Source organism: Psittacula echo, assembly GCF_963264785.1.
Source record: "Psittacula echo genome assembly, chromosome: 2".
Lineage (NCBI taxonomy): Eukaryota > Metazoa > Chordata > Aves > Psittaciformes > Psittacidae > Psittacula > Psittacula echo.
Window position 1 is genome coordinate 139,485,937 of NC_137737.1, and position 12,800 is coordinate 139,498,736.

General features: G+C 44.2%; 1 protein-coding gene across 1 annotated transcript; it reads right to left on the bottom strand.

Annotated features, from left to right (window-relative positions):
* Nucleotides 1-3,613: 3,613 nt before the first annotated feature.
* On the bottom strand, nucleotides 3,614-11,263 carry NCALD (neurocalcin delta; the record flags this gene model as incomplete). The annotated part of the gene is made up of 3 exons (XM_080610475.1): nucleotides 3,614-3,711; nucleotides 3,994-4,099; nucleotides 10,886-11,263. The coding sequence occupies 3 exons, from the start codon at nucleotides 11,261-11,263 to the stop codon at nucleotides 3,614-3,616; spliced, it is 582 nt and encodes a 193-aa protein (XP_080466601.1).
* Nucleotides 11,264-12,800: the final 1,537 nt, after the last annotated feature.

Genomic DNA, 12,800 nt, shown 5'->3' on the forward strand with positions numbered 1-12,800 from the left:
CAAGAGACAAAATGCACTAACAATAAGACAAAAACCCTACAAGCTCCTAAGAACAGCAAGAGGAACAGCACAGCCCCGTGTACCTCAGGAACATCCACTGCTGTGAACTCACAGGGCTTCCAATAATCTTGAAGCGCAGACCTTTCTTCAGTTCCTCTCAAACCATAAGTGCTCACAAAAACATGTGTGTGCTGGTTTTGCAAGCGCTGTGTTCCCTTTTCGCTTCCCAGAGCAACCTAAACCACATCAGGCTATTGCAGATCACACAAGCCACAGTCCTCACTTCACATCTTCTGGCCCAGAGCTTGGCAAGTTGGTTGGGAATGCTGAATAAATGGGACTGGCATTTTCCACGGATTCAGTCTACATGCAGGATGTACTCATTAATTCCTTTGGACAACACACGAGTGAAGGCTACCTCTTTCGCATGCACTAATACTGGAGGATGCATCTACAAAACTGAGAGGTGACGTGAAGCAGTATGTGCTGCCTGCCATTCTTCCTGTACGGAAATACTGCTAACTGATTGCTTCAAGTGTCTGACTTGCTGTGCTGTTTTATACAGGATAGGTAATTTTGTCTTCATGTTTATGAAGGCAGTTATGATTGCAAATGGGAATAGCAGCAAAGCAGAAAATTCCAGTCAAGGTGGATCTCACTACTTCTGTCCTGCTGACAGAGGTCTGCAGATGCTCCTATCACAACTCCAGCTGTCAATCACTTTCAAAGTACATGCAGAGGCAGACAAATAAAAGAATAGCTAATAATATAAACCAGTACCAATCATCAGTGGTAGTCAGGTAAAGCAATAACCTTAGTTCACTCTGTAAATGTTTACACAATAGTCTTATCTCCAGCTACATCCTCTGCAGCTGTAGGCTAATTCTTATTCTTCCAGATTTTGTGAACTGTGGGAAGAATTACACCTCCACTGGCCTGGGGTTATAGCACAGGGTTTTTTTCAAACAAGTGTTGTACAGTACCAACACGTGAAGCAAACCTGGCCCTGAAGCCCCAAAACTACTGAGCACAGACAAATAGAGAGATTAGGTTCTGGGCTAGAAATATCTTATAAAATAAGAAGAGATGGAATTCAGTCGCTTCAATAAAAAGCAAGGATTTAGAAGTTTCAGTCACATGCAGCTGCTCTCACAACATTAAGAAGAAGGCAGAACTGTAGAAGGTGCCCCAGTTCACCTTCAGTAAATGCCAGGTTCTGTAGCTCTGGGCTGCTTTGGATGTGGGTGACTGCACTGAGCCAGTAGGTTAGCAGTTCAGCAGGGTTCCACTAGTGTCACCTAGTCCTGCCTGTGCAGCAGTGGCAATGGAGTGCCTGGGAGTGGTGGTGACAGTGGGACTGGTTGTTGCTGTCTGGTAGAGTGGGTGCTGATCAGTGCATGCCCACTGACTTTCCTGCAGCAATCCCAGCAGGTTGGCCAGGCTCGTCCTGCTGGAAAACCGCCCTCAAAGCACTAAGAGAGACCATGGCTTTCAATAACCATGAGGTGATGGATATGGGAGATGGATACAGGCCAGAACCTCTCCAGATAAATCTGAAAATTACCTTGAAGGAGGCAGGCACAGGCTGTCCTTTTGAAGGGTTAGATTTGTGCACAGGATGTCTAATGAATATTAGGGAGAAAGATATAGAGAAGATTTCCATCAGCTGGAAGAACTGGTGCAGAATTTGCCAGGGATGCTTGTAACAGCTAAAAATCCTAGGTATTGAAATCTGTTTGTGTCTGTGGCTGGGCCTCTGATGCTTTCTCATTTTCCCACACACATCCTTTGAGACAAAGGTGTGTGCCGGATGACATTTATTGAGCGTAATTAGCCACTCATAATAATTTTAGTACAACTGATTAGCAATGTTATTTTTGATTTATGTTTTATTTTAATATACTCTGCACTTCACACCTGGCAAAGCAAACGGTAGGGAAAAGTTAAGTCTAGGATCCTTTTCTCTCAGTTATTGCACACGTTAGCTAATGTTCACAAAAAATTCTTCACACTCAGCTACTTCTTCATGACTTCTAATTAGTACTTAGCTAACCAACATCTGCAAAGCAGACTTATTTTACTTAGTTTATTTTAAATTAAGGCTACTGGGGATTAGCATCTACAAGGCCACTTGACAAAACGCCAGTCTTGCCAATCAGACAAAGGGTTACTCTAACGTACTCATGAATTCCCAGCGCTGTGCACTGCCAACACAGGTACCTCTCCAACAGGATCACAGAGCAGGCTTCAGCTAATGACAGATTAAGGCCAATTTAGTCAGCATAATGCCTCCTGTCGCTAAAGCTTTTCTGTTGCAGCAGTGCTGATAAGGTCCCTAAGAAATCCCACGTATGTGAACTAGCTTTGCTTACAGCAACTTTGACCAAAGGATGAAGTTTTGCAGCAGCAGATTTCAGAACTCCTGCATCTAGGCGAAAAGATAAACATTCAACTCATTCAACTCTCAAGAGCTGATCCTTTTTTGTTTTAATTTTATAGATATAAATATACCATAAAGCGTACCATTTCCTTGTTTCAGTACAGAGTTTTTGAACTTTAGTAAATAAATGAAATATAAATGCTACAATTTTATGTTTAAAACAAGTTTTGATGACAGCCTTCCCCTAAGAGCAGGCCCAGAAACTCTGTTAGCTACGTGGAGAGAGACAAAAACACCCCCAAAACTTTCTTCTATGCAAGTGCATTCAGGACAGCAGATGTGCCTCAGCTGGAGCTGCTTGCAGGTGTCTGTGAGTTCCTCACATGAATGCCCACTCTCCTTAGTAGAAACTGCTTTATTACTAACCTGAAGGTTTCACATTCAACATGTATCTCCCTTAAATTCATAGTCAAGACTCAGTTTTCCATATTCTGTGTCTGCCTTTGCTGATCCCAAATGGCAAGAGGTATCCTCAGTTGTGGATTTGGGGATCAGGATTGCAGATTGCTGAATTTTCAGACAAAGCCATGTGAAATCAACCACTGTAAATCTAGTAAAAAAAGTCAACCTTTGTTTTTGCCCCTTCTCCTTCACAACCTGGAAAATGTTCACAGCTTTGAAACAATGAGGCATTGGAGCAGGGGTGCAGGCATACACCCCACACATGATGTGCACTTTCATACTTCCTCCCTATCCTGTCTTTGACCTCAGCTGGTGCCTCCTGGACAGGAGAGGAAGAGCTCCAGGTGAATCCTACCCAACCCATCACAACCACTTTAGTTCAATCTCTACTAGGCTTTCGGGTCCTGCAGGTGAATACTCAGTGACTAAAGCAGCAATCTAAAATCTGTCAGTGTGTCTTGCTGCCAAGGGCTTTGTTGTTGGTTCACTCCTTCTCAATGAGTACTTTCCAAACCAGACACGTTAAAACAAAAAAATCCAAAATGAATCTTTAAAACAATTATAACACCACAATATCTGTTTAAAACAGTACTGCCCGTGCTCTGGACAACTTGTTAAGAGCAATTCAGCATTCTTATAATTAATCCACAACAAAAGAAGCTATAAGATGCCACAAATGAAGGCATAATTGGCCATACAGAGGCAACACTACCATGAATGTTGTTTGGCAAGGAAAAAAAAAGCAGATACAGAATTCATCCAAAAATGGGTTCAGAACTGCCCGGCGCTGCTGGGATCACACTGCAGGAGACGAACTATGGATGGATCGCTCTTGGCGCCTCGGATGAACTCCTCCAGAGAGAGCTTTCCTGGAAGAGAAACACGTTTGCTTAGCACATGTGGTGGGTTGCAGCACACGTGCCAAGCCTTTGAACAAGCATGGTGGAAGGAAATGGGGAGAGCTCCAGGAAAATCTCTGGGAAAGCAATCCCACAAGGCAAAGCCCTGCCTGCCTGCACCCCACTGGCTGTGGGTGGTGTGGCTTTGCCTGGGCAGCCGAGGGAGGAGTGGTGGGCTTGAGGGGTCACCCCGTGTAGGCAGGACACCCCAGCCATCCAGCACGGGGGCACAGGCATCTGGAGGGTGCCTACCATCACGGTTGGTGTCCATCTGGCGGAAGATCTTCTCTGTCCTCTTCTCTGGTGTCGACTCATCTTCCGGCATCTTCATTACGGATGAAACCATCTTATAGATTGCCTGTGTGATATGACAGGAGCAAAGAGCTGGTCAGAAACATGTTATCTTAATGCAGATTATCTCCTGGTGACAGAAACAAGCAGGAAATATCGCAGGAACATTGGCTTGGACCTCCTCTCTGGATGCTGAAGGGAGTCGCGTGGCACCAGTGCATGCAGCTGCCCTCTTCAGTGGGACGCTCATTTATGGAATACTGTGTTTCCTTATTTAGTCATGGTCGAACACGATCTGGGTTTGGACCGAGGTTACATTTTTCCGTATTAAACCAGACTTCAGATGAATTTATCACTTTCACAGCACATTAGGCACTGGCAGCTCCCAGCGCCCGGGGGGAACGGTGAGACCGCTGAGGTCTTGTCCCATGCTGTGATGTGTCTCCATGCTTCAACCACCCAGGCTCCGTCCTCACCACCCTATCCCCCTCACCCTGTCTTTGCTTCCCCCGTCTCCTGTCTCTCCCCTCTCAGTCAGTACCCTGCCCACAGGGAGGCAGTGACTCACTCCTGCGTTTGTCACGTCTCACAGATAATGAAGACTTGACCAGCAAGGACGTGGCCTTTTCCTCAGGGACTGGTGTGCGTGGACAGCTCAAAACCCCATTCACAATTCATTTCACAGAGAGCAGGTGTCTAATCCCACATGGCACTGGTGCTACCCACAGCTATTCTCTGCACAGACAAATCCATTAGTCACGGGTGGTACTAGCTGCCCCTAAATGAGAGGTACTGTTAATTTTAAACCAAGGATGAGTAGTTGTCTCTGAACTGGTCATCCAAACGTTACCTGCACATGTGAGCATGCAGTACCAGTACCCAAGTGGTTTTTTCATCAGATACCTTTGTGGTGCCACACAGCTGTGAGAACAGAAGCAGCCAGATGACTGCAGGGTGGTGGCCTCAGGGGAGCCTTCTGGCCTCTTCTGGCCCCTTGGCACATCCCAGCCAAGGCAGCCTTTCCCTGGGCTGACCAGCTCCTTCTGCTTCCAATCACAGCTCTAGTTGACGGGCACTGCACTGGGCAGTCACTTTGCCCTCCAACCCTGCTCTATAGATGTGGATAGCTTGCTTTCAAAGATTCAAATTCTTGTTTCCCCCTCAAAACACGGTGCCTGCAGCTGTCAGTTGATAACTTAGGGCAGACGTGGTTGCTGTAGGGTATGATTTCTTTAGCTATTTGTTCTCCACTTCCTCCTGATCTGGAAAGGGGGGTCCTTGGCTCAAGTCCAAGACTGCTCCCTGGATCTCCCCTATCTCCTTTCCCTGTTCTTCCTAGCACACTGCCATCATCTGGCCCACAGCCCCCAAAGGCTGGCTTCAGGAACATGACAGCACAAATTCACCAGCTGGAGGATGCCGCTAAGCAGCATCCACAGACATTTACACCCTGACTAGGGAGCACCCGCTTCCTTGGCCATCTTGCTGGCTTCTCCTCTGCTAGTAGCTCACCTTTCAGGCTCCTGGCCTTTAAATAACTTGAAGAGTTACACACTGAGAAAGGCATTTTTCTGTTTAATTAATTATTCATGGTTTATGCTCAGCGCAACCAAACAGCTGCTCCTCAGTTATGTCACCAACACTGTGGCTGGATTTCCTGGTCTGCCCTCTGGAAAGTCTGTAATGCTGGCTATGGATGCAACCAGGGGAATGTAGCGGAACGTTTCAGCATGAACAGCTGCTGCCTGAATAGAAAAGTGGTGGGCACCCTCTTCATCATCATCATCATGATCATCACCATCATCATCATCATCATCAGCATCATCATTACTGTTATCATAATGATTTGCACTGCAGGAGTGCCCAAAGACTCTCAAGAGAACTGAGGTGCTGGAATATTGGGCAGTCTCAGTAGAGGCAGGGATGCTGTCCACACAACCCTGATCACCTCATAACCAGGGAAACAGAAGGATGAACATGTGAGCACATGAACATGGGGATGAGGGAGCTGGGGGAGGGAGGCAACAGGGGAAGAAAAAGAGGGACAGTAAGAATTTACACCTTCCTCATCCTCATCAGCATGCAAGGCTCGCAGGGGTCAGAGCAGAGATGAGGCTTGTAAATCTGCCGATGTTTAGCATCTTAAGCTTTCTGGCTTTTGTCTGGGGTAGGAAGAGAGGTGGAGGGGTCATTCCCTCGCTCTGGGTGAGAGGAGGGCAAAGCAGAGAATCTGCATTGAAAGTGTGGGAGGAATGCCCGAACCGGGAGCGCAGGCGTGTTTACCCTGATCAAAGTAGCCATAGTAAGAATATGCAGATTTTTAGGACAAAAAAAAGCACTTCAGGATGACTTCATCCTACAGAGTCCTTTTCACAGAGGCGTGTGAAGGGAATAACAGATGAGATATTCTAGGAAAGCCAGATGGGAATAACATAGTAAGCATTCCTTTCATGCTGAAAATGGTTACTCTGGACAAATTCTTGCATCCTTACTCAGAAGTTCAGTGGGAAGTTTTCCCAAAGTAAAAGCCAGCTAAAGCCAGCTTAAGAATTTTGAGCCTTGCCCCATATTAATTCAGAGAAGCTACACAGAGCTCTTTATTGCATGTCTGAAAGAGCAAGCTTTGAAAGGAAGCTGGTTTCATGTGGTAATTACGTGGAGCTGGGCTGTACTAACCCTGGGCTGTAACCTGGGACTGAAAAGCTGCAGGGCCTCTACTCCATATGGAGTATGACTCCTCAGCCTTGCAGCACTTAGGCTGAATGAAAGCCATTGGTGGTATTCAGCACGAGGAGGTTTGGAGGGTGTTATCTATCAGCCACCTGAGTCAGGGCAACTTTGTGTTAGGAGGGCTCCTCGATGCCACCAAGACACTGTGCCTCTAGAGCCCTGTGTGCGTTGATGGAGTGAGCACAGGCTCCAGCTTCACCTGAACTGGCTGGTTCCCTGCTGAGCTCTCCCCTCGGATTTCCCACCTGCAGGTGGATGAGCAGTGAGGGGTGATTTAGGGAAAATCTCACCCCTTTGCCCATGCTCACAGGTTTGGTTTCTAGTTACTGGCTGCCACCCAGAAACCTTTGTTGGGGCTGCACTTTCCTGCTATAGTTGGCAAAGTGTCAGAGCAACTTACAGTAATGGCAGCAATGATGGCACAAATTTTCAGTAGATCTTTTTTACTCTGTTGAAATAAATCTTGACAGCTAAAAATCTCATTAAATGAATAATCAGCCTGAAATAATTGCTTTCCTCTCAATCTCATGGGGATTTTTGACACTGTCTTTACTGAGAGCCCAATCAGCTTCTGCTTCTTCCCATATCAGCTTCTGTTTCTTCCTGGCTTACAAATAAGCTAGCCCAGCAAGTGAAATGTGTGTGCTCTGTCTGTATTAAACTGGAAGTGTTATTCTCGTCTCTCAGTTCAGTATTCTTAAGATGCCTTATGACTCCATATGGTGAAAAAACGTATCCTTAGAACAAGGTTTCCATCTCTTATTTGAACTCTTATTTTATGAGACTCACCAAGTATGTCCCAGCATGGCGAACAAACACAAATATTCTAGCTGGTTTGCAGCTATTTTTGAGTGGACTGGGCTATTTAGATTGTAGGTAAACATATGGGAGGCATGAAAAGCATTTCTAGAGCAGGAGAATCTGAGCGGGTCTGTGGCAAGGTCTGTCAAGAAGGCACGCTAGGAAGCATCTTCCCACAGTACTTGGCAGATGTGCTATACCTGGTAGGGGGAGCGGTATCCCATGGACCTTCTTTCATTAAGCTCTGCAATCGTCAGAGCCTAATCAGGCCACCACTAAACTCCTTCATGTTACGTGATCCTCCAAAGTGTGCAGCCAGCTCTAAGCAAGGCTTTTTGGAGACTGGTCTAAGGGCATGGACAGGCATGGTGAGTCTGTGATAGGCAATGCAAACATGGTCAACAGCATTGCAGGTCAACAGAGTTTAACATAATGGAGGTGCTTTTCCCTCTGTCCCATCCTTTGCAGAGAAAACAGGCTTCATATGGACCATTCAAGTTTATCTGCTTGGCAGGTGACCCATTATTAGGGCTTCTGTGTGATATGAGCCCTCTTATCCTATAGTAGCTCTGCTTTTTCAGTGCTGCTGCTGCTACCGCTATTATCACAAGCGCCTTCTTGCAATGTCGAGCAAGAGTTCAATGCCAGTATTGCCTGCAGTGGTGTTAGATTCAGTCAGAGCATGGGAAAGGCAAAGCAAGTGACCCTCAGCATAACAGTGAAAAGCACTACAGAGACAGAACTTTCAAAGCACAAAGAAAACCAGACCAAAAAAGAAGAAAAGCATGCTTTGTCACTATGTTATTTAAGATACAATAATCCCACAGTAACAGGGGGCAGTATTTTTCTGTGAAACTAAGACTTTTAGATTGATGGTGTTTCTTTTAGCATTCATTTTGATGTATTGTCTCATGCAAAAATCCCAATAAAAACATAATAAATCCTGCTATACCAATATGCAAATGTATGCTAGATCAGGAACTTGTTGTAGGTTCTTCTGAGACATATATCAGAGATATAGCAGAGTTCTGGTTTTCACTATAGAAAGACTGTGATGGCTCAGGGCCTCCATGAAGACATTTGATACAGATTCCTGTCTTTCCCTGTTAAAAACTAATAATCTTTTCTAAACGAAAGTGATAGTTGCTAGCTGGTTTTTTTTTTAGGTCTAATCACTCTATATCAAGGGAACCTCTTGATAAAGCCAGAAAATGTGCTCATCTACTTCAGCTTCACACATCATCCAAACATGCTTCCAGAGACTACACAACAAACCTTATCCCACTGGGAGGAGTTACAGGTGACCAGTGCAATACAGGCAGATCACCGTTGCCATAAAAACTGGAAGAAGAGAACAAGGTGAGATCAACACAAACATTGCCTCGGGGGAAGCTCCATCACAGAAATGGCAGCTTTGGAAAACTGTTGATGGTCCATGGTGCAGAAATCACTGTTGCTCAGGCAAATGAGGCTGTTTACTTCTACAATTGCCGTTTGTGTGGTCCCTCAAAATGTGGAGTGAGAGTAAACGTGAGAAAGCATCACTCAGTTGCAATCCGAAAGGAGGAGAGAGCCAAATCTCCCAAGAGTGCCAGGCTGAGGGCTGTATGCACTCCAAGCGTTGCTTTGGGTTGGATGTACAAACTGGCTAAATGTTGCCCTACATTGATCCCTAAGCTTCAGGTTCATTTGATGGTGGCATCATGGCTGTAAAGAACAATGCTACAATTTGGTACCAACATGACTATGAAGAGGAGTCAGAGCATTTCAACCTCTAAACATGCTCATGAGCTGACTGCGGGTAACTGGAAAATGCTGCCAGCTTTGCTGCTCCTTGCTTGGCTCCCTACAGAGAATCCAGCCACTAATGTGTTTATTGTCCTCCCTCTTTGTGAATCTTCTGATCTAGGGGTTTGTGCTGCCGTTCAGCACTGAGGCATTCCTGAGCTGCTCAACAGCAGCTAGGAGTCCTGTGGTCCTTGGGGCATCTCCTCCTGAGGAGCAGGAGCTTGCTGGGGTTTGGCTCCTTGTGTTTGCTTTGTACGTTGCTAGTTCTTTTGGGATTCTCTTTGTTTTCTCAAGAGGAGAAATACAGCTAGAAAAACAATAAATGACAACCAGGGGAGAGGTTGATTTATGAGGAACAGAGTATCTTCTAATTCAAATATTCCATGGGGCTTGTCATGGCACAGAGGCAGGGAGGTCTTTGCATCTCCACGCTACCTGCTCTTCTACTCAGACACAGGAATGCAAAACAGAGTAAGTGAAAGACACAACCCTACATTTGCAGCTGAGAATTGTACCTCGTCTTGCTGAACCAGTGCAAGTGCTGTTGTTAGCTACTGTTTGGAGGACATGAGAAGAGCCCTGGTAGAAAGACAAGCCCGAGGTAGAAAGACGATGGAGTAGGCTGACTCCACATGTGCAGTTTGCCATCACAGCCTGTAATTTGTGGGCACTCCTTTCCCTTGATTTCCAGCACAAATAGAAGTCTGAATAATACACTCCACTGTTAGCACTTCAAAATTTCCATGGAAAGAAAGGATCTTGATAACAGGCTTTTTTTTTTTTTCTAACAGGGCTGCACTATACAGCTTCAAGCTCTGTAAATATACTGCCATATCAAAAATGTTTTAAAGCTTTCAGTGGAGTGATGTGTCTCAAGGATAAAAACACGTTAGGGGAAGCCAAAATGAGGTGGGACTCCTACTAACACCACAAGAAAATACATCTAGAAAAGCTGTGTATGGAATCATTGTCTACCCAGATAAGGTTTACCTATCCTGGCACTTAATACAAAGACAGTTAGTATGATATTAAGTATGCAGACCTTACTGGAATTAGGCAGACAGACACCTTTTAAAATATGTGAGCGTAGGTTCTTCATAACAGGATGATTTCCAATTAGATTTGTTTCTTATTGTGTAAGGAGCCTGCTTTCCTTCAAAGTACACTACCTGGTTGATCTAGGATGTCTACTTGGTCCGAATGTAATTAACTGTAATTAATTGTCAGTGATTTCCCAGAGGACAGAATCGCATTTATCTGCAGGTTAGTTGCTGTGCTCCAGCCCAGAAGAGCTCCCAAGGGACAACATCCCAGCATGTTGCTCGGAAGGACTTGCAATGGATATGAAATGCTGTAGTTTGAATGGTGAGATAATCTTTGCCAAGTGAAATAACATTTTATATTCAAGTAGTTATAACCAAGATCATAAACCCCAAATTCTGCCAGAGTTTTTTGTTCAGTGTCTCATTGCAACATTACTTCATAATTTGCTTGCAAGGAGGGAGGCCAAGAGGTGCCTCTAAGCAGCACATACCTGCACGATTTCCAGCATCTCTGACTTACTGATGTAGCCGTTCCCGTCCAGGTCGTACATGCTGAATGCCCACTTCAGCTTTTGCTCCAGTTTCCCTCTCGATGTTACGCTCAAGGCTATGATGAATTCTCTGAAATCTATTGTTCCATCTCCATTGGCGTCAAAAGTGCGGAATACGTGTTCCGCAAACTTAGAAGCGTCCCCATAAGGGAAAAAGTTCCCATATATTTTTTTAAACTCCTCCATAGATAAATGCCCACTTGGACAGTCTCTCAAGAAGCCTTTGTACCACTCCTGGATTTCGTGTTCTGTAAAGTCTGTACTTTCTAGCAAATCCTGCATGACTTCAGGGCGTAGTTTGCTGTTTTGCTTTCCCATATTGGTGTCAAAATATTACCTGCAGAGGAAGAAAACCCACATATGAATTGGTATTTTAATTATTCATAATTGATAACTTTTAGCTTGGAGGCTGTAGAAAAGCAGTGTGCTGGATTCGGAGTTTTCTGATGATAGTTCACTCTTGGGAATGGATCAAAACTTTGGGCAGCATCTGCTACGACGTGTACGCTGTAAGAAAACTAACAAGCCTTAAATGCATGATTGGATTGTCTTTTCATGTACTGGAAAACTGTAATTACATTGAATTTTTTGCCATCCTACTTTGCCTTTGAAATCACTAGGTAAGCAATGGATGCTGCAAGGTGTTGCTCACCAGTAGCTTTGTGCTGCAGCATACCCTCCATCCCAGTCACCCCTCTGAAGGATCTGACCTGAATGAGATACATTTATTTGTACCTCTGGCAGAAAACAGGTTGCTACAAAGGGCTATGTTCAGTTGGTCTTACTCCAAAATAGGATCATGGAGTAACTGCAGTGTACACTGAAACCAAAGAGCTTGAAAGCCCTTCTAGATAAACCTTTATAACCAGAATCAAACAGAGCAACCCAGAAGCTGCCTCTTGTTTGGTAAAGACAAATTTCAATTTTAGTTCAAAATGCAGATAAAATCTAAAAAGATTTTACCAAAGATGGATTCCTTTACCCCAAACTATTATTGTGGCTTTTTATTCTCCTTTTAGCCAGAAATTGGATCTGTTACTAATAGTAATCTGGGTGGTCATGGGTCTTTGGAAAAAACAAAACAAAACAAAAAAAAAAAAAAAAAAAAAAAACACAAACAAAAACCTCTTAAAAACAAAAAAAAGAGGAGAAAAAAAAGTACCCAGACAATAAAACTGGCAATTCGTTTCCCTTAAATGAACCATTAAGGAATACTATTGGATACAGCTTATGGTAAATCACCTTAATTATATTTTATTTAAGGCAAGTTCCTACATACCACATTGTGCAGCAGATTTACTAATGACTGATGCCCTTTGGGTTTAAGTTTTGGAGCCAGAATGAGTTGGCTCCAAAGGCAACATCACCAGTTTTACTGGAAGCTTAGCATTATACCTGAATTAGCTATTCTCTATCAACAAACTTGCCTGCGAATTTGTCATGTGAATGACAGTCACAACTAAAATATGATGTATGGATAACTTAAGTAGAATTACAAAATAATTTATACAAGACTTCCACACTGTTGTCACAGTAGAGTCACCAGGCCACAGAGATGGATTTATGAACACTGGAGTGTCTAATGAGCATTCAATAAAATGTCTGTTCTAGACCAAAGTAATACGTTTAAAAATGAAGAATAATACAGTATCATTACATGTCAGCAGCAGATAGTGAGAAACATACCACCGTTTGAAGCAAATCTACTGTCTTTCCTCTTTGGAACTGGGAAGAAGAAATTGATGCTAATTGCTTCCTGTGGTGAGAAGCTCCCCTTCTCCCCAAGGTGAATTTGAACTCCCAAGGCACCTAGAGGACTGTATCCTTACCCTCCTGTGTTCTTGGATCAAAATAA